Source organism: Tyto alba, unplaced genomic scaffold, assembly GCF_018691265.1.
Source record: "Tyto alba isolate M040663 unplaced genomic scaffold, T.alba_DEE_v4.0 Super-Scaffold_1000006, whole genome shotgun sequence".
NCBI lineage: Eukaryota > Metazoa > Chordata > Aves > Strigiformes > Tytonidae > Tyto > Tyto alba.
Window position 1 is genome coordinate 24959989 of NW_024881272.1, and position 24940 is coordinate 24984928.

At 41.3% G+C, this 24940-nt stretch overlaps 1 protein-coding gene across 2 annotated transcripts; it reads left to right on the top strand.

Moving 5' to 3' along the window:
* The first annotated feature begins 304 nt into the window (after positions 1-304).
* AKR1A1 (aldo-keto reductase family 1 member A1) lies at positions 305-24133 on the top strand. Of its 2 annotated transcripts, XM_033000578.2 has the most exons (10): positions 305-350; positions 2797-2839; positions 4154-4249; positions 10252-10371; positions 12026-12177; positions 14905-15100; positions 15687-15886; positions 16906-16978; positions 18401-18487; positions 22164-24133. In XM_033000578.2, the coding sequence occupies exons 3-10, from the start codon at positions 4160-4162 to the stop codon at positions 22227-22229; spliced, it is 984 nt and encodes a 327-aa protein (XP_032856469.1). In that variant the 5' UTR covers positions 305-350; positions 2797-2839; positions 4154-4159; the 3' UTR covers positions 22230-24133. The 2 variants fall into 2 exon arrangements, with proteins under 2 accessions (XP_032856469.1, XP_032856470.1); XM_033000579.2 differs by lacking the exon at positions 2797-2839 and having other exon boundaries at positions 309-350.
* The last annotated feature ends 807 nt before the right edge of the window (positions 24134-24940 follow it).

Here is a 24940-nt window from a genome sequence, read left to right on the forward strand (position 1 = left end):
CCGTGGAGTTACCCGGGAGCGGGTCGGTGCCGAGGTCGCGGCAGCCCCCACGGCCCGCGGGACATCCCGCAGCCCCGAGGTGCGAACAGCGGGACGGCCGGGAGGGCAAGCCTGCAAAATCCCCGGCACGGCGAAGGGCCGTAACGAGGCCGGCTCCTCCGTCCACTCCCTGCAGAAACGCTCGTTGCCGGACTTTTAATTTCATTTTGTTTCTCTCGACGGACACTACCCCGCAGCACTGCAAAGCGCTGTGAACGCCAGTGCGCGTTCTCGCGTGGGCTGGGCCGCCGCTCCCGGGCGGAAGCGGAAGCGGGAGCGGCGGGAGCGGTATAAGCGAGCGGCGGCGCAAGGTGAGGGCGGATCACGCTCGGTGGGGCGCGGGGGAGTGCGGCCGTGGGCTGCGTGGCGCGGCGCGGCGCGTCCTTATCGTCCCCCCGTCGTGGGGCAGGCCTCGCTGGCCGCCCTGATAAGGGCACATGGGCGCGTTTGGCGCCTCCGGTAGAAGAGGAGCTGCGGAGGGTTAGCCCTATCTGCAGGGGCAGCAGCGATTCTGTAGCAGGGGATCCCGTATTTTCCATATGTGCCTATTTGTGTGGCCATATGTATTAATTTAATGCATATTTATACGTGTTTTAATGGTGAAAGACTTACTGTTTTAAATTAAAAGTTGTAGCTGTGGGTTCGTGCATAGCTGTAGTTTACCCCTCTCTGGTTATTAATGCATCCTCCTAGCCAGACTGCTTACATTGCCTTTGAATAGCTCTGAGCGTTACTCTTTTATGCAAATATGGCAGTAGGAGAGGCGAGTATTAAGCTGAAACCACATCTTAGTTACCCCAAATTATTTTGTTTCTATGTTTATTTGTCTTTGCCCTTTTAAAAGAGGCTTCTAGCTTTTTAATGAACCAAATAATGATGGCTAGGAGACACTCCAGTTCCCTTATATCCCCTTATTAGGGGAAAAATCTGAGTGGAAAGTATTAATTAGTGTGTTTTCTTCTAGTGTTTCTAATTCTGGCATGTTTCCATTCTTCCAGAGGTTGTAGTTTGCTCTCTCTGCAATGTTAATATACAACAGTGTTACAAGAAGCAAGATGGTTCTTAGAAAATATGCTGATGCTAGTTATTGACTAAATGTGTACCTTGTCTTCTGGGCTGAAGTGTTGCATCTAACATGATTGTGTAACATGGTTGTGTCCTAGGACAGTGTGAATCAAAAAGCCTTAAGTCTTTAGTTGTATTGCATGGTGTAGAAATATACCTTTATTTAGACAACTGAATTCAGGTAAAAAAACCACCCACTTGTATATGTAGCTGACTATGAAATTGCTATTCAAATTCAGAATATAAGAGAATACTGTTGTCATTGTAATTCTTCCTTCTGTGACTCCCTACCCCCAAAAATAGATATATACCTGTAACTTGGCTCACTAAGGATTGCTTTCAGCATTAACATCTGGACTTAATACATCTCGGTACAAATCCAGAACCATTAGTTTCTGTTTAACCGTTGTTTTGCACCAGGGGTGCTGGTCTGTTGCAGTCCTGATAAGAAAGCCACTCAGACTCTGTAAAGTACTGTCTCGAATGCTACTTGTTAGAGCTAACCCCATATGGAAGGAGCGTGGCCTTGATAATCTGGTATCCCTTCAGGTGCTGGGAACCCCAAGTTATGCAGCATTGAACAGAGCTCCTCCGATTCATGCACAGCATGTTGTGCAGACCCTGTCCGTAGAACGGGTTATCCCATTTCAGTCACTTGAGCTATTAGGGATTTTCTTACAAGAAAACAACTCTATTGATCATTTATACTGTCAAACAGAAAGGATGGTTGCATTAGAACTTCATGCTTTTTTAAGTAAATGCGAGGACATGTAGGTGGCTTAATCACAGGTACCAAGTGGGAGCTGCCTGCAGGCAGGCTCCCTGGTTACAGCTGGCTGCTGAGCTTATCCTGCAGCTGTGGGCTGTCTGTCCCACAGCACAGGCCTGAAAGCCACAGCACAGGCCTGAAAGCCAGGCCTGTACATGAAGTGCAGCACAAGACAAGCCTGGACCTACTCAGGTTAACTGTTAGGTGGATCTTCAGCTCCTTGGGGTACAATGGCCTTGAGGTCAGGGTCACTCCAACTATGCTATTATGTCTCTCTGTAAAAAAATGTGTGCTATTTGGTGCCTGCTGTAAATCTACAAAAATATTACTTGAAGATAAACAAGAAATTGAAAATATAAACTTTCTCTGTGAACACATCCAACAGCTCTGACAATATCTGTGGAAAATTATAACAACAGGGAGAAAGCAGGGCCATTTTGTGATAGTATGCTGTATGAATGCTCTGTTTTGAAAACATCTGTTCCTCCTATATAGTCAGCCATTCAGCCAACATTGCATACTTCCACTCTTGGTTTTGTTATAAACAAGTAACATTAATGAGTTTGGACACAGCTGAACTTGGGAAGTAACTTCCTCAGCTTCTGCTGAAATCAGCTAGCTAGTTTTGGAGCTCATCTTGAATGTGGTTCCTTTTTAATAGTTTGACCAAAAATGTAGATTGTGAACATGTTGGGACACACTGTAAACCCTTCCTTTTTGATAAAAAGCTTTACCACTGTGAGCGGATTCCTATTTGCAGCAGCTATAAAGCCAGCAAGAGGTCTTGGAAGATCCTGCTGGACCTTTGTTCTGTTGAGTTTCACAGGGAAAATGATTGGATATCACAGTGCTAAGCAGGAGAGAGAAGCTCAGGCTCAATGTGCCAACTGACTTTGCATAATCTTTTTTTATTCTCCCTTTAGTAACAGAAGAACACTACTCCTCTGTGACTTTGTGCTAAATCAGGTGCGTGATACTTTCTATAATAGCAATGCTAGCCATTGCATTCTGTTTGTACTTGAAATGCATGTTATGCAGGAGTTGAGCTCTTCATCTTGAATTTCCATCGAGAGTACACATGCAGATTTTGGCAGTATGGGAACAAGGAATTTTTCAGCTCTTTAAAAGATAGTGTCCCTTTCTGAATGATCAGGGAGATAGAAAAGAACAGGAAGACAAAAGTTACTTTGGAATTCAAAACACACAAATATGTAAGGACCTACTGCATTTAGGTCACTCTGCACACACGTATTTCTACTTATATGTCATAAAGAAAAATAAAAATTTATATTTGCACGAGTTTTATGTGATCAGTGTACTGAGGTGTTACTTCCCATGTTCCCCTTTGAAGGTGCCTCCATTTTGTCATAGCCTCGACTTCACATTAGAGAGGGTTTTTTTTTTTAGTGTTTAAAAAAAAAAAAAAGTAGTCTTCTCATTTGGTAGCATTTACCCATTGCAGGTATATAACAATTCATAAACAATTACGCTTGTTGCAGTGGAAGCCACAATGTTTCTGGTTTTCTTCACAATGCCAGACAGTCTTCATAATGAGTTGTAGTTCAGCTCTGAGTTGGTGGAAATTGGGATTCATGGCTGACAAAATGCATATCTGGCATAAAAAGATGGGACTGATGCTCCAACAGTGATGCTCTTTGGAGCATTTTTAAAAATTTTTTGTTTTTCTGGGCTATGCCTTCATAAATGCCTTTACCATTCACTCAGGTCTTCAAACCTTAACCTGCACTGGCTGTTTCTGACAAAATATGTTTATCCTCAACTGCAGTGGTAATTAGAGCTTAGTTCCTGAGCCAGCTGGTAGCAAGTTGGTAGTGAAAAAGACTGTGCAGAAGTCCTGTGGAATTACTGAATACTGATGGCAGACAAACATCACTTGCTCCCTTCTGCCTCCTCAATGCTTACTGCTGATAAAAAAAAAACAAACAAAAAAAGCACATTTTCACCTGAGCTTCTCTATTACTTGCATAATACTGCAGAATGCTTCTTTACGTACTTCTCAATTCTGAGAAATCTTGAACTTGTGCACTGTAAATGAGAAAAGAGAGTAAGAAGGAGGAGGAGGAAAAGGGATCCTTCTCTAGTCTCTCCAGGGTCACTATTAATCTCCTGTATACCAGTAAAAGCTGTAAAGAACCTGTTTCATCTTTATTATAGAATCATGAGAACCTCTATGATTTTATTTCTTTATGCATAGAAAAGGTAAATTGTTACAACTTACTGAATTGCTGCAAAACTCAGTTTGTTCTTGTTCTTCTTTAGGCAAAAATGTCTGCAGCATGCAACTTCATTGCGCTCCACACTGGGCAGAAGATGCCTTTCATAGGACTGGGAACTTGGAAAAGTGATCGTGGTCAAGTAAGCAGAGAACAATATAATATTGTGCCCTCAACTAGTATTTGTGTTCTGTGCACCTTTGTTGAAGATCTAGATGTGGGGACTGGATTCTTCACTTGAATGGTTTTAGTGTTAGGTACACTGAAATCAGTGGAATGTATGTATGTATTTGCAAAACTAAGGCCTTAAGGCACAAAGTCAGCAGCGGAAGATCCATTAAGACTTGTTAACCCAGGGCTCAGGCAGTGGTGCTCTGGGAGATGAATCCAGAAAGAGACCAATGAGTGGGGTGAGACAGGGAAAATGCTGTACCTATAGTATGGTGCCTGAGTCTTCCACTGGTAAATCCTTAGGCTGCCAGTTTGACCAGACATCCCTCTGGCTTGGTCTGATTACTCAGCTGAAAGCATTATTTTGGGAGGCAGGAACTCTAGGTGTTCTTGTCCTAAGTCATGTTCCAGTGGTCAATTCCATGTTTAGCAGAAAAACAAAGAGCTTGCTTAGGTCATCCTGCTTTTAGACTGAGAAAACTAATGTATCATTAGATATTCACTCTGCTTCTAAATGCAATGAATTGGGAAACACTACACTTGGAAACAATTCTGTGTTACTACAAACTGTCTGTGGGAGTGTTTATATGCTATGGACTGTGGCTCCTATTGTAGTACTTCTTCCCCTTGTCTGTCTTTCTGTTTCATTTAGTTAAAGAGATAATTTTTTAGGGGAGCAGAGATTGCTTTTCACAGCAAGTATGTGCCATGTCCAGCAGGAGTGTCCTCTTGCTTGGTGGAACTCTTGGCATTGTTTTAATGCCTTTTGGGTTACGTGTACCACTGTATGTTTGTGCAGTAAATGCTGCTACTCTTGTGTTAGCTTCATGATAGTTTTTGGAGTACATTGGATGACATTGTACTTGTGACTGAGAAAGTTAAAACCCTTCTCAAGATGATCCATTGTGCTGTTCTCATGTCAGCTAGAGAAAAAAGTGGGAAACAAGCTATAAAAATTAAATCTATACAGAGCCATTTTATTGTTGAGCTTTCTGTCCAAACAACTGTCAGGACATTGGATCTGTTTGGAATAGAAGCTGTGCTAATGGGGAAGCTGAGTTGGTGTGAGAGCTCAGTCAGCCTCTTAAAGACAAGGGTGAATGTTCAGCTCTGTCACTTAAAACATCAGCTGACAGCTGAATTAAGTTTATTAAGATGTAGGAACTTAATGAATTAATTTCTGTGCACCCAAAGCAGTTAAATGTGTATTGCCTAAACCAAATGCCTGAAACTAAACAAACAAAATATGAATGCATTATTTATTTTGTGCACTAATGGTTCTGAGGAAAGTGCAGTCTTATAAAAGAACAGGGAAAAATCCTGCTTGTGCATAATTTAAACCTAATTCAGGTGGATTTTGCCATAGTAAACAGTGCTTCTAGCAGCTGAACACCACACAAGATGCAGCCATCTTCTCTGGGGTCCCATGGAAGTCACTTAGAAATATCTGCTATCTTCGAAGACTTATTCATAGAATGTATTGAAAATATCTAGAAAGTGCAGTGAAAATGTCCAGAGTTAAAGAAGTGGCTGCTATTCATATGGAAGAAATAAATTCCTGTTTATTGCTCTCGAAAGTTCAGAATAGCAGCAATTTGGCAGAGCATCCAAATGATTTACCCTTAAAAGGACTTGAGTTCAGGGAGAATAATTGTAATTATGAATTAAAGACTAAGGGGCAAAACGCTAGAGAAGCAGAAGAATTATCATTGATTCTATTTAACAGTTTCCCACGTAAGAGGCTATTTTTCAAAAGCTCTTTGGTGCAAGGTCTGCATTAGAAGTAAGAATGCAAGTAGATGGCTTTTAAATTACTTCAGGTAAATAATTTGCATATTGTAATTATTTGCCTCGCCAAGCTGCTTTTCAGTATTGACCTTACTGTCTTCAGTAATTTCTTTATTATTGTTGTTACTATTCCTGATCCTAAACAAGCCTTGATCTTGTAGCCAGATCTTAGCAGCCTACTACAAAGGCATCATTGCAGCCCTAGTTTCCTAGATGGTAAGAATGTCAGGGATGGGGGAAATTAATGAATCTAAACACATATTGGAAGACTACAGGATTTTATAGGATTTAGATCCTATAATATAATAGGATGTTTTCTGTCTTACATGATAAAATGCTAGGAGAGAAATTTGTTTTACATGTTACCATAGGAACAAGATGGAGGGCTATTGAATGGAAGAGAACACAGTACAGAAGCTTATGAACTGGTAGCATGAATGAGTTCAAAGGGAAGTCCATTCAGACAGGAGCATCAAGAATATCAGCAGCACGTGGTTTTTAATATTGGATCTTGATTATCTGTCATCCTTTAATGCTTTGTTTTCTTATCTCAAATGGGCCATGCTTTCATCTTGGACGACTGATCCCCACCTGATGAACAGTCTAATCTGCAGCAGAGGCTGGTTCTGTGGGGAAGAGAGACATGGGGCTTAGGGAAGTTGTATTTCTGTGCAAAACTTCAGGAAAGCTGAAGAGGAAATACATAAGTCATTAAACCAGTTGGACTGGTTGTCTTGTGACAGGATTTCAGCTATGGGGGAGACTGTTTCATTCTTGGAAAAGTTTGTTAAACAATATAGAGAATCCTGGTTACGTGCATGAAAGTTCACTACTGCTGCTGTATATTAAGGGAGGGACTTGAATTCAGCATCTGAAGGGTAGGAGCCAAAACCATTTTAGGGAACATCAGCTCTTAAGTTGGCATGACTTACACGATGGTCTGAGTTCCTTTCCTGCAAATTTTAGTACAGTATGTGCAAACAGTGATATAGCAATACCGTAAGTATTGCTATGTCACAGATTGCATCTGAATATCAGGCGGACTCATGTTTTTTTTTTTTTTTTTTTTCCTGTTTCCTGTCAGCAGATGCACTTGGACTGCTAAAATGTGACAACTTTGCAGGAAAGAGGGGAGGCTGTCAGAGCCTCTTCTTTCCAGGTGTTATTGACTGGAACTGTTAGAGTGAAAGCTTCTTCATAATGTCTTGGAGCTGTATAGAAGAGGCTCCATAGTCACTTGAACTCTGTGTTGTTTGGAAGTATAAAGATGGCTTGTTAGTTTTTCACCTTGTGATGGGCAAATTGAAGAACTGGAAATTAATTAAAGGATATTATAATTAATTGGGACTTACAGATCCAGTTTCAGAATCTGCCACTGATTGTTAGTACTGTGTTCCTTCATCATCAAAACCAAAAGAGGGTGGGTGGGAAAGCCAAGTCCTTTGCTAGGATGTATAAATGGGTGTGTAGTTCCTAGGACTTTGCTATACAGTGAAAGAGGGTAAGGCTTCAGCTGCAACACTGTCTGTTTTGGGGAAAACCACTTCAAGAAAAGCATGAGCCAGCTGACAAGACAGCAACAACAGTGATGCAAGGTTTGAGAAAGGTGAGTTGTGATGTAAGATGGAAGCACCTACAGTTATGTGGCTAAGCAAGGTTTGAGGGGAGGCATGCTGGCATTTTCCAAATGCACAAGAAGCCCTCACAAAGGGGAAGCTATGGGCTTAATGTCTGTGAAGAACAGGATGGGGCATCAGGGCCATCTTGGTTAAATGTCTAAAAGGCTTTGAACATAAAGATAGCTAAACATTGGAATAGACTGCCTGTCACTTACAAGAAGGGTTTTGACAAATGTGTGTAGGAGTGGTTTAGACTTAATTTGCCATGCTGTGGGGCATGAGGATAGACTAGATGATGTCTCAAGATCCTTTCAGACCTACTTTCTGTAGTTATATGATGGTAGGTTGGTGAGTCATGCATAAGTTGTGTGACTCAACTTGCCTAATGCAAAATGAACTTGGTAATTGCTCTTTCCATAGCAGTATTGACAGGCTAAACTAAAGAATATGTGGAAAGTTTGAAGGATCCTTTGGCTGTTGTTACTTCACAACACCAAATATCTAGAGGCACGTGAATCTCCAACTGCTTCTGTTGTCTTTCTTTTTTTTTCCTCTGCCCCTCAGGAGATGCATGTTCTTGTTTTAACATAATCTCAAAAACATAGAACTTTCTGTTAAAACAAAATATTCAAATTTACATCTCTGTTGTTATTTTTTTTCCCCCCTCCAGAAATGCTGCTTTTGCACATTTTCTCTTGTTTGCCTTTTGCGTGGAACAGGAGCTCTCAGTTCACATTGGAATGCCATAGTAGGCTGAGAGTAGTTTACACCAGTACAGATTTTGCCCAAATCCAAACCTTATTTAAATGACTAGTCCCAGTTTTTCAGTGCTAGAAATTTATCAAAACGTGCTGATACAGAAATATGGCCTCATGTTTATCGTTTTGCAAAGACGTGTTTAGAGTGCTTTATCCCTATTTTCCTCTGAGTGGTGCCTACTTTAATTTTATGGGGAATTTTGTGCACGTTTGGATTAAAAAAAAATATTATCCTAATGGGGGAAATGAGGGATTAATACAGGCAAAGAACACTGCTGTTTTCCTTTTTGCTTCATCTCCACAACTCTCACCTTTTTGGAGAGTGGATACTGAGTCTTAAAAGCCTTTAATATATTTCAAGGGATTTCAGAATTACCATGACACTGACTTTGTAGTGACCTTCTGAGGAATGTCTTTATCAAAATAAAACAAGGACTGTAAATACCATCCTGCTAGAGAAAGGAAGAGCTTACTTCACTGTTGTAATAGAAGTGCTTTGTCATTCTGGCTAAGGGAAACTGGTCTACATTACAGTTTTCTTCTCAAAATGCCAAAGAATGCAGTCAGAATATTCTATGTTTGCCTTTACCGCAATTCTTGACAAGAAAACCAAATGAAATCCACCAGTAGAAGAAAGATCTTTTTCACAGCTCTTTCACCCCTTCTGTTTCTGTAGCATCTGAAAGCAGGACTGTACATGTCTTTAATTGGTGTTAATAATTTTATCAGCTTTAAAATTGAAAATACCAGTACTTCGATTAAGTTGAAAGAAATCAATCTCTCTAGCCTTTGTGGACACATTTTTTTTAATCTCTTGATAAGAGAGACTTAATCTCTATAAATATGTTAGGGTCCTGTTGCATCGAGCCTTTATATACAGAGTAATTTCCAATCTCCCACAGTCTCAAGATACAAGTCAATGAAAAGCAATGTACAGAAATCCCTGAACAGGTAAGATGTACTCTTACTGTAGCACTTCACATGGATAGATGTAAAAGAGAACATGTGCTTGCTGTCCACTGGAAGTTAAATGAACTAGATTTTACTTAATGCTCATCAACCTGATGGGAGATTATGATTATACTCAAATATATAGTAATTCTTTATTCTTACAAGGGATGCATTGCTGTTGGCAACATCCTCATTGTCATCAATGTGGAAAGCAAAATGCAAAGATGAGAGCATCATCAGGAGATCCCCTGCAGGCCATGGGTTAATATTCAGCAATATAGTGACTTCTGTTGTTGTGCAATCAATGAGAATGAGAAATGAAGGGAAAATGTGCCATAAAATAGCGTTAGCTTAGAAATTAAGTGTTAGCAGTTGAACAAAATCCAAACTCTGGCAATTCTGGAATTGTAAACCAGGCTCTTCCTTTACTGGGAGAAAGGAGGGATCTTCCAGGCTTGACTGATACGGATCAACTGGTCTGTTAGTCCCAGAAAGTTTGTCTTCCTAAACCATGATTTATTTGAAAACTGCTTCTTAAAGCTCACTTTATATTTAAGAAAAGTGTAACAACTACAGTTAAGAATGAATCTCTATTCTGTCTGATGAGTTCTTGCCTGCTTGGTCTGTGTGCATGGTCTGTTTTCTTGTTACACTTGGCAGGTCTGCTGGCAGTTAGCTTTCATTCCTAAAGGCTGTGCCACAGGGGACTGTATCCTGCTCTGGGTCTCATGACCTTATGTAGATCTGTACTTTGGGGGTGTTCCTGGCTAAGGCCTTAACTCTTTTTTTTTTTTTTTTTTTCTTCCAGTCATGTATTAATTTTCACTGATTGTATTGGATAATGTTTCTGATTACAGGTGAAAGAAGCAGTGAAATATGCCCTAAGTGTGGGTTATCGCCACATTGATTGTGCAGCAGCTTACTGCAATGAAGCAGAGATTGGTGAAGCTTTCCAGGAATGCCTAGGGCCCAACAAGGTAAAAACACAAGAACCACCATGCTGACTGTGTGTTGTATCAAAACTTACAACTGTGACCTGAAAGTAGACTGTAAAGTTAACATTTATGGCTTTTCCTCCTGGTCTATCCCAGCTGTTTGTTATTAAACAGGAGCAAGCATGAAAGAGGGCTTTCTCCTCTAACTGTCCTGGCTATGAGGAGGAGAAAAGATTGCCAGAAATATTTGCATGGAAACTCCAGAAAATGCCTTTTAAAATTTCCCTGTCCTGCCCCACCCTGCAAACTATCCCAGTTTGGCTGTCCAAAAAATTGGAGGTTCCCAGAATCACTAGTTAAAATGGAAAATATTTGCTGTGCTTTATATGAAAATTTACTCTAGTTTGTCAGTTTAGAATAGCATGCAGTGGTGAGTAGCCACAGAAAATTTGATGACTGGATTTTTTTTGTTATAGATCAAATATGAGTGAGTAAATAAATACTGTTTTTAAACAGTGATTGCATTTGAAGGTTTGGTAACTGTGACTCCAGGTCCTGCAGTGAGAGTCCATGGCCTAAATATAAAGTAATGTGACAGGCATTCCTATGGATGACCTGAGGTAGAATCTTAAATTCAACCCCTTGCTCTTGTTGGCCTGAGGGGCCAGAAGCATTACCTGTACAGCCTCAGAGCTCCTGGAAAGAAAGGTCTTATGTCCCTGCTTTCCTGCTGCTCTTGCCTTGGCTTTAGGGCAATTTCTTTGTTATGTGATTAGCTTGAGAGATGCTGTTTTCAGTTTGCCCCAAGGACACTAACTAATATGCAGAAGCATAGGACTCTCTTACTCAGTTTGCATTAGCTAGCTAACTCAAAACTGGAATTTTTAAAACCTCTTTCTCTTTGAATACAACAGCTGTAGGTGAAACACAAATAATGGAATGGCTGGAGACAAACTAAGCAACTAATCATTCCAGCTTCTACAAAGTATAGACGTGAGTGACACTTGCTCCTACATAAGTCAGTGAGAAATGGCCTCTGATGGTGTTCTGTGCTTCAGCTTGACAAACATGATCTCCCTTTTGTGTTTTACACTTCCTAGTTCATGGACTTTCCATTTGTTTAATTTCTGTGTTTTACCATTCCAGTACAGGGTACAGGGCACTCAATTCTTAGTGTGTTCCTCCCAGAACAAGTGCAGAGGTTTGGGGAAACTTCTGTTTATTTTCCCACACTCTTTCCATGAGAAGCATTCTTGGTTTGTAACATGTGATGCGTAAGTTAGCTGGTTGTGCCTAGAATCTGTTGATTGTTAAATAGAAATTACAAAATTTACATATGAATAAACTAAATAATCTTTCTTTAGTCTACAACACACTTAGTAGTGGCTTTAACCCTTGAATTGGAAAGTTTGGAGAAGAGGTGGGGGGAGTGTGTGGAGGAGATTGTTTTGCTTTTCAAAACTTCTAATAAATTGCTAAGTATTTGGTATACTTTAGGACTTGTCCATGTAAGTGTGTATTTCTCTTGCTGTCCTCCATCCAGTATATTTTTGAAAGGCTTAATTTGCAGTTTCCATTTGTTACCCTTTTGTTTTTTTAAAACTTGTTATATTAATTTTAAAGCTAGTTGGCGAATTGCTGCAGTTTCCTTTCTGAACTTTTCCCAGTAAATTATGCTCTCCTCCCTTTCTTAAAGGTTATTAAAAGGGAGGACCTGTTTGTAACATCAAAGCTCTGGAATACCAAGCACCACCCAGAAGACGTAGAGCCAGCACTAAGGAAAACGCTTGGAGATTTGAAACTGGATTACCTGGACCTGTACCTCATGCACTGGCCTCATGCCTTTGAGTAAGTTCTGCCTGGAAAGGGCACAGAAACCAGAAACGCCAGTTTTACGTAAGTGGCTGGTGTTACGTCCTGAGGAGCTTCTTTCTGGGCTTCGAATTTCTTCCTGTGTATACTGTCTATGAAATGTTTTTCAGTGTGGCTAATAGTGTAGTCCTATGGCCTGTCATATAGACACTCTTTTCTATCCATAACCTCTACACTTACTCATATTTGGTCCATTCATTTGTAGAAACAATTGTTTGAATTACATTCTTCTTTGAATTTCAGTTGGGTGAGAATTTGTTTACTGTTAGATTTGTAGCACATCTGTAAACATACAGTAGAGGAGACAAAATTTCTGGTTTTGTGTAGCAGTATTGTAAATAGAAAAGGGATAATTGTTTTCATTATTTAGGAATGATGAGGCTGGAAAATAGGCATTAAGTCTTCATTTAAAATCTTTAAGCAATTACTTAAATTATTTAATAGGGAGAGCAACTAGGCAATGATTTTAGGATCACTAAACTTCTGATACTTTGGCATGGATGCCAAAGTTAGGTAACTGAAAGTAGTCCTAACTGAGAAAAAGTAATAAAGCTTTATGGGAGAAGTTTCTATACTGAAGCTTGCCATCTTACACTAGCTGAAAATTGGGCTTGCTGTGAGGTAAAATTTTTGTCGAGTCTAAAATATATTAGAAGTTTAAAACAGTCTATTGTCTTTGTCTAGATACTGGGCAAGTATGGCAGCTATTCTTGGTTCTGCTGTTGACCTACATGGTAACCTTGAAGAAATCCTGTCACTGCTTTGTACCTTAGTTTTACTTGTAAAATGAGAATTAAGTGCTTTGTAAAGACAACAACACTTTTCACTAATAGTTATTAACTCTACTGTAGTGGCCAAGCACATGCAGTATCATGGTGGTATCTCTGAGAAGGAAATGAAAATAACTTCTTCTGGCACTTTAATTCTATGATCTGAGGAAATATGAGATGAGAAACTTCTCCAGTTAAGTGCTAAATGCACTTATCCTACAACCCGATCAGAAGTAGAGTTCCTTGCTTTATTTTCTTGTAGATGGGGAAGCAGTTCCACCCCCCTGCCCCTACAATCAGTAAAAAGGCAGACGGGGAATAAATATTCTGAGCAGATGTTCGCATGGAGAATTCACTCAACAGGGGGAACCCTGTCAGTTTAAGGGGCTTCTGTCCTGTAAATTTGAGAATGTCTTTTTCCCCCCTCCTAGTCATATGAACTGACTTTTACAAAGCATACAACACTAACGATAAGAGGAAAGACACTCAAAGTATGAATATATTCCTCAGCATGACAGAATGAGGAAGTGTTTTCAACTAGCGCTGCTTTGGAGGAAGAACTGTTAAAAATTCCCCCTATTGTGAAAAAGGGTTTCTTTCCAGTTGATTGAAAAAAAAAACCCCAACCAAAAACAAAACCAAAAAAACCCCCAAACCTCACCATTAAATATTGCTTTGATAATAGCACATAACACAAATAATGATGTATATTTAGATATTACTAATATTTGAACATGCTAGATGTTTTGGAAACTTGACAAAACTGATGTTCTAATAAAGCAGTTTTATGTTTTCTCATGGGAGACTTCACTATAGTTTTGCATTAGCTCTACTTCAGCTGTTCTAATGCATGGTTATTTATAATGCTTATTGTATTGGGAAGATAAGCAAAAGAATGTTGTTTCCACAAAAATTAAAATAGAATTCCAGATGAAAATCAGAGTGCCTCTAGGTCTTGAAAATTAATCTCTCAGTTTATTACTCTTGACATAGGAGGCTGCTTTTCTGAGTTGGGAGCTCATAAAGTTTTCAGTGTTATTTTTGGTTCCAGATCTATCAGACTTTAAGAACCATCTCCCCTTGTCCCCAGCTGCTGCCATTTCTTGCACCATTCACTGCATAGCTAGAGCAAGGTAAGACAGCCTCTGAGATCTGAGCTAGCAGAGTCCCACAGTGGTTCTGAAGCATCGCTCCTCCAGTGAGATTGCTGGCACCTCTTCAAGCATGGCTGCTCAGAGACCAGTCCTAGCCCTTTGGCAGTGTAGTGGTGTCACCTGGTATAACCAGGTTCTTTGTGTGTACTTTACTGGTTTTGGTTTTAATTTTTTTTTTTTAAATGTTGGTGTGACTAACTGGTAACACACCCAACCTACAGTGTCAACATTGTCAAGTTTAGCCAGGACAAACATGCACATTTTAATACCTCTGTGAGAATCTGTACTTGTACTGAGTGCTAACACTGCTACAGAATCAGAGGGAGTGGGAAAGTCAGTGTATTTTGAATGCGGTCTCTCCTAGAGCCCTTTGGTAGCCGCTCCAAACAGACTACAAAGAATATTAGTCCTCCCTCAAAAACAAATTGAAAAACTGAAGTTGCCTTATGAGTTACTGCTCTCTAAATCCGCTGTTTGCTGGGATCAAAGTGTGCAAAGAGCTGCTGCTGTGTATATGGTGTATCAGTTCTGTGTAGTCACTACCATACAGGGAAGTACTTTATAACAAGTTTACTTAGGAAAGACTGTATGTGAAATAAATTCTTATAGGTTAAGTCAGCATAATGGAATTTGACAGACAAATTTGCTTAGTTTGTACTCTACCCTTCAAACTATGTAGGAGCTTTTGAGAATACTATGATAAAAGTTTCTTTTAGTGAAGAACTAATATAATACAATAATGTGGTGTATGTACTTACACTTTATGTTTGATGCTGTAGACGAGGGGACAATCTCTTCCCAAAGAATGCTGATAACACGATGCGTTATGATTACACTGATTACAAGGATACCTGGAAGGCTATGGAGAAGCTGGTAGAAAAAGGTCTTGTGAAAGCCATTGGGCTGTCAAACTTCAACAGTCGTCAGATCGATGATGTACTAAGTGTGGCTGCTGTTAAGCCAGCTGTGCTCCAGGTAAGATGAATAAAGGCGAGGATGATTGCCTTTCCTATGTGTCCATAGGAGTGAAGAATTTGCAAACCAATGTTATGTGTTTAGCACAAGGGGTATAGCTTCTCTTTTACAGGGATGAATACATCTGGCTCTGCAGGAGTAGGCACACAGAGGTGGTCTTTCCAGGCAAATTAATCTGTTGGGGAGGAGGCCTGTGTCCACGTTCTGTGGCCATTTATGCCTGCTTAGTTGAGCAAGTCTGTGGAAGAGTTTGTCTTCCCTGTGAGGATCATTTTACTCTATAAAAAAAAAAAGTCTGAGTAACTTGAATCCCATCTATAGAGAGCTTCCTTGCTTGTTGGAAGATCTGTTTGGTACATGGGAAAAATCCAGCACTCTAAACTTAGACAATCGATTCTCCTTTTCCTGTAAACATAGCCTAACAGACACTTTTTCATTCCTCTTAACTTAAACCTTATCCTTGTAAGGTTTTCCAGAATCTGGAATGACTTGTGATGTGTCTAGTTCTGCTGTGCTTTTGACTTCCTGTTTAGAGTTTTGTGTTGATATCTGTTTTCTAGCCACTCATTGTGGGTCACTTTAATAGGTAGAATGCCATCCTTACCTAGCTCAGAACGAGCTGATAGCTCACTGCCAGAAACGAGGACTGGTTGTCACTGCCTACAGTCCCCTTGGTTCTCCAGATCGCACATGGAAACGCCCGGATGAGCCCACGCTTCTGGAAGAACCTGGGATCAAAAAACTGGCAGAAAAATACAGCAAGTCACCTGCACAGATCATCCTCAGGTACAGAACAACTGAGAGAGGGTAGCATTTGGGACCTAGCCTTAAAGCAAAACATGCAAGCTAGAAGGAATCTACTTAAAGTGTGTGTTCTTCCCCTTCAATGGAGCGTTAAAATCACAGAGTGCTAAAAGCGAATTGCATTTGGTGCTTGTTTTACAGAATTGGTAGAGTTGGTCCTGACTTAGGGCAGGTGGATGGACTAGATCCAAGTGGTCCATTCAGGGCCTGGATCCATGCATGGGACACTTCACTACCTTTTCTGCTGGGGAATAGCAGTAGGACAGTTAAGGCAGCAGTGTGCCACAGTTGAGTGCCACTTACTGAATTCGCATGTGATCAGTTGCTTCAACCCTTGAGCTCTTGCTACTGCATTGAAATGAGCTCCCAGGAAGAGGGGCTGTGGAAGGAACCTTCCTTCTTCGCACTGAAGAACCCTTTGCTGTTTTGTTTTTATGTAGCAAAAGCCAGCTGCTGAATACTGGGAAACAAGATGATTGACTGATACCCAGAATACGATCAGCACCTTGTAAAGTAAAACTGGATTTCTATCCTCACTTTTTTTGTCTGGCTCTGCATCTATCAATTATCACTAGTACGGTCTTGGGCAGCAGCAAGTTACCCTGCCAGCTGAACATGTTCGAGGCTTTGGGCTCAAACCACTAGACAGGCACTTGAGGGCTCTGGGTTTTCTTCTAGTTTCTTGGTGGTTGTCATGCTAGAACTTGCGTAAAATGCTTAAGTACGTTTTTTTTTTTTTCTGTTTCCTGGTTTTCTAGCTTAAAGCACTTGAAACTTGCTTGCTTGTTTAAAGGCATTAACATCTTCCTCTCGTTGATTAGTCCAGTGGCTAGTGTTTTGATTGAGCTTGGATGTAGTAGGTCCTAATACAATACAGTGCTATGTCAGCCCTTTTCTGGGAGTTTTTATTTCACATAGAAACACAGAATATTGTTCAAACAAAATAAATATTGTGGTTCTTGGGCTGCACGCACAGAAGGTCTCTCTCCTCCTCTTAACAGATGGCAAGTGCAGCGTAAAGTGGTTGCCATTCCCAAGAGTGTGACTCCTGCTCGCATTCAGCAGAATCTCCAGGTAAGTTTAAATGAAGGAAAGGAGTTTCAGCAGTGCCCTTTCATGTGAGTAGTACACTGTCCTACTACTTGCAGAACAACAAGCTGAGGCCCTTGGTTCATACTTGTTCATCAGTGTGTGCACATGCTTAGAAGGGAGGATAAAGATTTTTGGAAAATAAACTTCCTATCTTTTAAGCAACTAAGTGTGAAAGTGTGCACATATGTGCATGTGTATGGTTTTGTTATCAAAAGGTAAAGAATGTACTCTGTAGAAGTTAAATTTCAGTAAAGATTTTTCATTTATCTGAGACACAAATTTATTAAACAAGGGAGTCTTCTAATGATGTTTAGTGTTTCTTATTTATGAGTAACTGTTGCTTTACCCTGGAAGTGAAGGTGCAGGATGGTGCTGAAGGAATAGAAGTAATGTGATTCACTTCTGCTCTGAAGTAAAGACCGTTCACTTTAGAAATTATTTGAAAACTCTGACTTCCAACGATTTGGAGGGAAGTCTCTGAATCACCCCTGGTGATCTTTCAGTCCTTAGTCATACAGATGGGCCGGTTACACGTTTTTAAGTTAGAACTTGTTTCTTTAACTTACTCTCACTGAATTCTGCCAAGTCATGCTGCTAGAAATGTTGAGAAACTCCAGTAAACTGTGCAGTTACTTGAGGTTTAGATCTACACGGGAATGGAATATTTGATTGAATAGGCAGCACATGCTTGGAAAAAGTCTCACTGCTTTTTATCTTTGTGGAAGAGTGTTATGTAGTATCAGTGTAAACCTAGAGTTGGCAAGTGTCTGAACACCTCAGGCTTTAAGCCTTTGTTTTGGTGTATGTTATAATATGAGTTTAATTGCAACTTCAATAAACAGAGGACAAATTAATGCTGTCTGAAGCCATGATTTTTACAGACACATAAATTCTATTGATCAGAGTTGCATGGAAATCACTCTGAGGGTCAGAGTTATCAAAGTTGCAGCTTCTGAAGGTGTTTGAAATATTACAGGTGCATTATGTTTAATTTACTTGGGGTTTAACACTGGGATCTTGCAACTCTAATATAGTACGTAGGTTTTCTTTCTGAAAGTACAAAAGAAATATTATGCAACTACAGCTTAATAAAATATTCCAGTCTTGTGTGTGTGCATGTGTGTTTGCCTCAACTACAACTGTGTTGTTGCACTGTCACCTGAAATTAAACACTGAAATAGTCAGCAACGTCTCAGGTCACTGCTGCTGTTCCATTCTGTCCTGGAGTATTGAGAAGTGGAATCTTCTTGCCTTGTGGATTGCTTGTGGATCTCTGGAGAAATTCACAGCACAAGGGAATGGTTGTGACTTACAAAGGAAACAAAACCAAGAGGCAAAACTCAACACCAACTAAGTATGAAAAACTTATAGTTATTGAATAAAGCCTCTTGCTTTTGTTCTCAGGTGTTTGATTTCAGCCTCACAGAAGAGGAGATGAGCCACATTGGAAGCCTGAATAAAAACTGGCGTTACATTGTGCCAACAATTACGGTAAATTTCTCCATGTTTCAGTTAGTTTTCATTATGTGCATGTGGCCACAACTTGGGGTTTTTACAGTTTCCTTTCTTTTACTGTCCCCATCGGAACTACTTACTCATAAGAACATTACATCTTTTTAGGGTATCTAAGATGAAAGAATTTCTCAAAAGCTGTGTACAAAAAAGGTAGCTTTTTGAAAACTTTTCTCCTCTGTTTTGGCCAGTGATGGCACTCTAGAGCTCTCATTACTGACCTGTCCATGGGCCTTTTAAGCCAGAGTCCCACCTTGTTTCAGATCTCACCAAACTCCTGCTGATTTGCTCTTCTCACGTATGAGCAGGCTAAGGTCTATGCCATTCCTCCAGAAGTAGTCCTTGTTCCAACTGTCCCTGTTACCGCTAAGGTACCATAAACCTCTAAGATCAGTGAAGGCTCGGCGTGCTGTTAGTTCTCCACATCCATCGTGGAAGTCACGTGAAGAAATTTATCTGCTCCCCTTCACTGGATGTCCCCCCCTTTCAGCATCTGTTGTAATGACCTTCCTCCAGTGTAATTTTTGGCTTAGGCTTGTATTTTTCTTCCCAGATCCATTAGCCACAGCATCTTTTAGCATCGGTAGTTTACTCTCTCACATGGAACCTTACCTCTTGTGCTATCAGGTGCCAGTCTGGTTTTAGATAAACCAGTGCCTTGGAAGTGCTGAAGTCCTTCTGGTCTGTTGTTCCTTTCCCCTCAATGCAAAAAAAAAAAAAAAGTCAATGCCTTGCTGTCTCCTGTCTTTATAGTATTCCTCATTTCTTATTGTCCTGCTTCTGGATGTAGAACAGATCTGTTACCATTCCCTGGTGCATCATTGACCAACATATGGCAACTATGATAGAATGAGTCCGAAGTGATTTATCCATTCTCTCTCATGCGGTACACTGCGTAGGTACAGTAGGTCTCTGCAGATGTGGAAGCTGTCAAGCATACCCTTGCCTCTCCAGCAGTTTGTCTGCCTGTAAATTATTCTTCAGTAGTCAGTGGGCACTGGCTATAGGAATTCTTTGGGAAAAGCTTTTCCTCCAGGATTTATCACTGGGTTTTTCTGAGTACTTGAGAGCATATTTGTGACTAGTTTGAATTAGACAAGTTGTGAATGTTTGGTGAATGACTCTGGTATCAAGGGTAGATACTTGTTACAGCTTTCACTCTTTGTCATGCTAGGGCTTACATGAGCTTCAAGGCTGTGCTTTTAACTGTATGGTTGCTTCAGTGTGTATGCATAAATATAATCCCCCCCAATCACTGCAACCAAAATTATCTTTGTGTTTATGGATCAGTAGTCTGTACACCAAACTGCAAGCTTAGCTGCTGATCTATGTGAGTGTGGTAGTGACAAGCACACCTGCTGCTGACAGTATGTTTGTTTGAAGTGTTTTGCTACTCATGCTGCCAACAAGGTTATTTTGTTAATGAAACTGCAAAATACATTTGAATGTAGCCTGGCTTGGATGAGCCAGGGATAATTCATGTGCTTTTGTTACCTGGGAGACCTGATCAGATCACAGTGATTCACAAAGGTGAGATGAAATAGAGTTCAAAGTGCTAGCCCATCCGAGTAGAAAAATGGTGAATGTGATGCTGGGCTTCAAAGATATTGCCATATTGTCAGATAACAAGACAGGAAGAAGCAAGATGAGAGAATTAAAACATGACTCTGTAGCTGTGAGATCTCTAGCGGAACCTTTTGTCTCCTGCCTGTCCCTTCTGGGCTTATCGGAAAGAATTTTCATCAACTGTGAATTAAAATTCCTGTCTAACCTTTCATGCCTATCTTCTCTGAATCTAAGTTATAGTGTCTGGATTTCAGAGTGTGATATAGCAGTGATATCAGAGCTCCTATCATAACTGATGAGACAGTTTTTCCTTGCTTTACTTCATTGATATATAAACTCAAGTTCTTATAGTTGTGCTGCTCTTCTCCACATTGTGTTTTGTTTACAGCCTGAGAGGCTCTCCCATTGCATGTAGACAATTTAAGATGCTTTATACTTTAACAGTTCATTATCTGGGTAGAGGTTGAAAATTACCTTGCACCAGCCTGAAATCCAAACTTTTGGAAGCATTTAAGCGAAACTTGAATGACCAGCAAGCCAAGAGAAGGAGGAGTGATGGTGTCGTTCCTATGATGATCTGTCTATTTTTGGCCATTAGCTACTGTTGACCTGCAGTGTGTTCACTGCTGATTTTACTCCCCCTCCTTCTCTCGCATTCCTTGGGTAGACTGGAATCAGCTATGTGAAATATTGCTTCTGGCAGTTGCTGTCTTGGCATGCTGCGAACAAGAATATTTACCTGAAGAGCTGTGGTGTATAGCAAAATGTGCAGGGGAAGAAACGGGGGGCAAAAATGAGGAATACGAATTCTAGGAACATGAGGAAGTTGTTGGCTCTTGAGACAATATGAAGAAACCTGAAGATACTGTGATACTTTTGTCCACAGCTTTAAGGATTGCCTTCAGCTGACAGCTTAATTTCAGTTTTATTTTAATCTGAGCATCGAGTCAAATGTTAAACCTTAACATCTTAGTTTTCTGCTCTATAGTGCCCCCAAGTGACTAATTTCAGCCTTCAGTAGTTACTGTAAACAGTTCATTACTAGGGATTCCAGTTGTTGCTCTGAAATTCAGATTTTATACTGAAAGCTAATAGCAGGACTTGATAGTGGATGCTTGGTTTGAACGTCCCTGTGATTACCTCTGCCCCTGTAACATTTTGAGTCATCTCTAACAGCACATTTTTATGTGTAAAACCCACGTTTATATATGTAAAAAAAAATTGTTTCTCTAACATAACTTTTATTCAGTCATTAGTCAATATAAGTTTTAGCTGAATGATGCTAGTCTGTCACCTGGGGAGGTGTGTGTATCTGCCAGTGCTGCACCTGAAGTTCCCCAAATGATACAGATGAGGAGCAAGGTTTTGCCTCGGCTCCTTGGAAGTAGTAGGAAGTTCTTGCAGTGGACTCGGTGCAACTAGAAGTGCAGCTTGTGCATCTGAATGCTTGGAGGTGGAATGTAGGAACTGAGACTTGCATGGCCACGTCTGCTTTTGGGCCAGCGGGAGCCCCTGTTTCATTATCTATGAATATTGGTTTCAGTATTCCCATGCTACAGCTGAAGAAGCTGGTCTTCTGTGGAAATGTTCTTAAAAAAAAAAAAAGTGCTATGAAGGAGTTCAGTAACATTATTAATGTTTCAGTATATGACCCTGAACAAGTTATTCAATGTGTTTCGTCTTATCCATCTGTAAAATTGGCAGCCCAGCAACTCTGTCATGAAAACATGGGCAATAGTTCCAACTCCAGTAAAGTCTTTTGAAGAGTGCATGTTACAACACTTACTCAGTAACAAGGCAAAAGGCTTTTAACTATTCTTAATCCAATTCTTCAAGCCTCAGCAGCTTGAATGACTCTTGCTCTAGGCTACAGAAATCTATCTCCTTTTTTTAATTACTTTTTACATTTTTCCTTCAAGAAGTGCTAAGAGGACTCGTGTAGAGAGAACTGCTCTTGTTTAAGCTGAAAAAGATGCTCCCAGATGTTTAGGATATGAAGATTTAGAAATCTCAGCCATGCAGGATTTGAAACTGAGAGTAAGAATGGATTTTTATCTTTCTGACTTGTGTCTGTGTGTTTACTTCACAGATGGATGGAAAGCTAGTAGCAAGAGATGCTGGACACCCCCATTACCCCTTCAATGACCCCTATTAACTACTAGAAAATAAGGTGTTAGTGTAACGTGCTCCTCTGTGTGCCCTTCCACAAAATAATTGTTGCCATAATTTGTCAAAAACCCTGTCCAAATAAAACCTTCCTTCTCGAGTAGGTTAATTTACAGTGTACCGCTTCTAGTTGACCTCCTTTCTGGAGATACTCTGCCTTCCATGTCAAAGTTTGTGGATCTGTAACAATGACTACAAGCTTGCTCCTGGAAGCATCAAATCTTTTGGGGATTAGATAAAGGTTGGGGAAGACTAAGTCAAGTTCCAAACATGTCGTTATCAGGCTAGTAGGGCAATACTTTGGGTTTACTGCCCGTGAAAGAGTTTTGAAAGCTTTAGTTATTACCATGAAGGGAGAGAAAAAAAATCAGCGTGAAGGCATGAAAGCATTTTAAGACTGAGCAACTGCTCAGCCATCAACTTTAATATGTTTAATATTTTTTTTATACAAGGAATAAAGTAAAATGTGCTACAGTTGCACTATTTCCATAAACGATTAAAACCCAAGTAACCAGCCATGCCCAGTGCTTTTTATCCACTTTAGAGTACTTGTGGGACTTGGAATTCTCTATTTTGTTTTTCTTTTAATTCGCCTGTAGATTTAAGGAGAATAAATGCATACCCTGCCTCAGGCCTTCAGGGTAGTCCTCTCTGGTGCTTGTCACAGGGATAGGTTTCAGCTCTGACAATAGTTCTGATCCTCCTACCACAAAAGCCTCAAGAAATCTTTAGTAAGTCTTGCAGAAAACCACCCTGCTTTTCCCGTGAAGTTGCCCAGTGTCTCTTTACCAAAGATGTCCAGTTTGAGTTCTGCAAGGTCACAAAATTAGTTCCTGACTGTGCAGTGAGAGCAATGACCTGTCAGAGGGCCCCTGCCGTTTTCATGTTGCAATTCTAATGAGCTGGTCCTGTCTCCTGTCCTACCGCTGGCCTGCGGGCAGCGCCGGGCAAGTCACTTGCCTTTCCTGTGCCTCTGTTACTCTGGCAGGGAGGAATTTACTGAGTGCTGATACGCTGTTGAGCAGGACTGGAACTCTAGCTCTAACAACGGTTTTATTTTGTTTCAATCTCATAATGAATTGTCTAGCCATCTGACTACACATGCTGTCTTAGCACCTGCCAGCACTCTGGTGGTGATACCTTCTGTGGCCTTAGCAATGTTAACACTTTATTTTGGTTTAGCAAGGCAGAGTTTCTAAAGGCCTCTTGGATTTAAAACAAAGGCACTCTTTCAGAGCTGTTGATGCCATTCAGAGACAGTCATAGGCACGACTCCTCATTTGCTGCCAGATAAAGAAAGCTTAACTGCCTGTAAGTGAAGTAACACATTTTATTTTTCACATAGCAATAACAAACACAGAATTAGAAAAAAAAATCCTCTGCATTCACATAGTTCAAAAAATAATTAGATTCTTTGAGTTTTGATAACCTCATTTAGAGTAGGCCTATAGTAAAATTATACATTCATCTCAAGCATCATTCCTCCTCAAGTATTTCCTGCCCTGGGCCTCAGCATGCAGCTGAATGGGAACAAGCCTGTTTATTGCTTTTTGTAATCCTTATGTAGAATTTAAAGAACTTCTGTTCCTCAATAAAGTGTTTCCTAATTCCTGCTGAATTTACCTCAGTGGAGAAATCCATTCCAGCTCAGTTAGGAATCTTTACTAGACTGGACGCTTTCTTCTAAGGGAAATGAAATCCCTATTGGCTTTTTATTCTAATCAAACACGGGTGACTTTGAATACGGTTCTTACTGCAAATCATTAGGGAAGCAATTTTACTTTGAAGGAGCTATGTAGAATGTTAACAGCGGTCGTCCTACCAAGTGGCTTTTGTTGCGTGTATTTCAGCTTGCATGCTTGCATGTCTTAAATAAATACTGTACTCGGTGTATGACTCTGAGACTTTTTCCCCCCTTCCCCCTAATGTCAGGGCCCCAATTAACTTTTTTTTCTAATTACTTCTCTAATCAAAAGCAAGCAAGCGGGCAGAGAGGATTCCCCAGGAAAGCAATTAATTGTGCGTATCTATTAAACCCGCCCTTCCCAGCTCTGTCGCTGCATGGAGCACCACCGCTCAGCTGGGACGGGGGAGCTTTCACCTCGACATCGCGCAGGGGGGGATGAGCCTCCGGGTCTCCGCCAGCGGCTCCGCTGCTGCTGCTGCTGCTGCGCGAGTTTTGCGGCGGTCTCTGCCGTCAGAGCGGCCGCGGCCATGTCTGCCTTGTCCGGTGGGTCCCGTGTGCTGCGGGAGAAGCGAAGCGGCTGCGCGAACGAGGGCTCACCCTCGATCGCCTGAGGGCGCGGGGGGCGAGATTATGCCGGGGCAGGGGCGCTACAGCCCCCCCCCCATGTCAAATGCCAGGCAGGGAAATACGAGCCCGTCCGAGAACGGGCTGGGGGTGGAGCGGGGTGCGCGCCGCGTCCGTGAGCTGCGGATCGCGCTGCTGCAGGGGCAGGGGCTGCCCGCCCGCCCAGGCAGCGCCGGGCCGGAGGAGACCCGGCAGCAGCCACGGGCCGGGCTCGGGCGCTGCTCCCCGTCCCCGCCGGGCTGCCCCCGCCCAACCCGCCCCGCTTCCCCCGGGACTGGGGGGGGGGGAGCAGCGCGGCCGCGGCCTCCCGGGGGTGGTGGACTACACTTCCCGGCATGCCGCGCGGCAGCGGCTCCCGGCGCGGCCCCGCCCCCGCCTCACCCGGCACT

Excerpts from the sequence above, each read along its gene's own strand:
- AKR1A1 (XM_033000578.2), top strand. The coding sequence starts at position 4,160 with ATGTCTGCAGCATGCAACTTCATTGCGCTCCACACTGGGCAGAAGATG. Across the intron at positions 10,372-12,025 it reads AATGCCTAGGGCCCAACAAG|GTTATTAAAAGGGAGGACCT; the intron begins GTAAAAACACAA and ends CCTTTCTTAAAG. Across the intron at positions 12,178-14,904 it reads CACTGGCCTCATGCCTTTGA|ACGAGGGGACAATCTCTTCC; the intron begins GTAAGTTCTGCC and ends TTGATGCTGTAG.